The following is a 1564-nucleotide window of genomic DNA, read 5'->3' as shown; positions in this document are numbered from 1 at the left end:
CAAAGATATGATGATAACCACGACCCCAATCAGGGAGGCAGTTGTGGCAAATGGCCACACAGTGTATTCGGTTAACCACAGCTGTGGTAGTGTGCCGTGAAAGACAGTTCGGCTTTGTGTGGAAGACAGTGTTGGTGTCCCATAATATTCTTAAATACATATTCAATTTGTTGTTCATGTGAGTTTAATTTCAATTTTAAGTTTTGTTCGTGTATTTATGTTTAATGCAATGTGGTTGTCGTTATTTATTTAGCTTTTAAGTGTTATTAGTTTTTCTTGAAGGTGGTTCCTATGTATTAATCTACTTTTAAGGATTTTAGTTTTTAAGGGTTAAGCTTATTTTGAATGCAGAATTTTTGTTTTGAGTTTTAGTTTTAAGAAATGTAGTATTAAGGTTATGGTTTTTTTTTTTCATTTCCCTTCTGTCCAAGATTCCAGTTGACAACGTAAGGGGAAACTTTGTGCAGAGGAGACATTTGTCAGTTAGTGGGATCAAGGGTGCGGGGGTTGTTCTTGCGACATCCCGCCATATTACTTTGGCGCCAAAACACGCTAGACTCTTGGACAAAGTACTGAATTAGGATAAGAAATTAGAGTTAAGACTAAAAATGGAAGAACAGAACAAGTTATTAAGTTAGTAAGGAGCGTGAGGAGACATTGTTGCACGAGAATAAAAGGATGAGTTGTGAGAATGAGATGCGAAAGGAACTAAAAGCTCTTAGGTGAACTGTAGAGAAAGTGGAAGAAGGTTTTGAGATGAGGATGCAGGAGAATGAAGAACGAATGGAGAAACGAATGGAAGCTATGATGGGGCAAGTAATGGGAATGATGAAAACGTTCATGGGTGAAGGTGCAGTCGGAGGAGTGTCTTCTGCTTCAAGTAATGGGTTGATAGTAGAAGAAAAGCTTAAGGTAAGGGATAATGGGAAAGGAAGTGATAATGATAGTAATAGTGATAAGAAAGTTAAAGGAACTAGGTATAGTAAGGATGAACAGAAAGGTGAGAGGAAGGATGAAAGGAAAGGTAAAAGTGATGTGAAGAAAGAGAAGAAAAAGTGTCAAGATGAGAATGAGGATGGTCGTAAATGGGTGAAAGTGGTGAGTAAGAAAAGGGCTAGGAAGAGTATAATCAAGGATAGGAATATGAGTTTGGAATTAGATTCTTTATATTCTAGCGAGGAAGTAGGAAACAAGAGGGAAGGTAGCAGTGATGATAGCAGTGAGAATGAACCTCGGTGTGAAAGGTTCAATGCCCATAGTAGTAGGGATGTATAAGAGTTTTTCAAGGAGTATGAGAGGTATTGTCAGGATAAGTATGGTGATATTAAGAGGGTTTTGGGCTAGGGAGTTAGGAGAATATTTGACTTGGTATTTGTTGACGATGTATGGTGTGATAATGAGAGTGGGGGATGTTGAATATGATAGTGTGAAAGGTAGGATAATTAAGTAGGTGAAACGTATGAAAGGGAGTGTTAAGTATAGGCGTAAAAATGATTTTGATGAGGCTCGAATGAATGTAGGTGAGGCTATTTGTATGTATATATGTCGTTTAGAAACGTTAGCA

General features: G+C 37.8%; 1 protein-coding gene across 1 annotated transcript in view; it reads left to right on the top strand.

Annotated features, from left to right (window-relative positions):
* Positions 1 to 756: 756 nt before the first annotated feature.
* Positions 757 to 1564, top strand: part of LOC137625579 (uncharacterized) — a 4617-nt gene continuing 3809 nt past the window's right edge. Inside the window, exon 1 of the mRNA XM_068356490.1 lies at positions 757 to 1219. Within this exon, the coding sequence (XP_068212591.1) occupies positions 757 to 1219 (463 nt within the window). The remainder of the gene's footprint in view (positions 1220 to 1564) is intronic.

This window comes from Palaemon carinicauda, chromosome 32 (genome assembly GCF_036898095.1).
Source record: "Palaemon carinicauda isolate YSFRI2023 chromosome 32, ASM3689809v2, whole genome shotgun sequence".
Taxonomy (NCBI): domain Eukaryota; kingdom Metazoa; phylum Arthropoda; class Malacostraca; order Decapoda; family Palaemonidae; genus Palaemon; species Palaemon carinicauda.
Note: the sequence above shows the minus strand (reverse complement) of the source record. Positions and strands in the feature narration are given on the sequence as shown.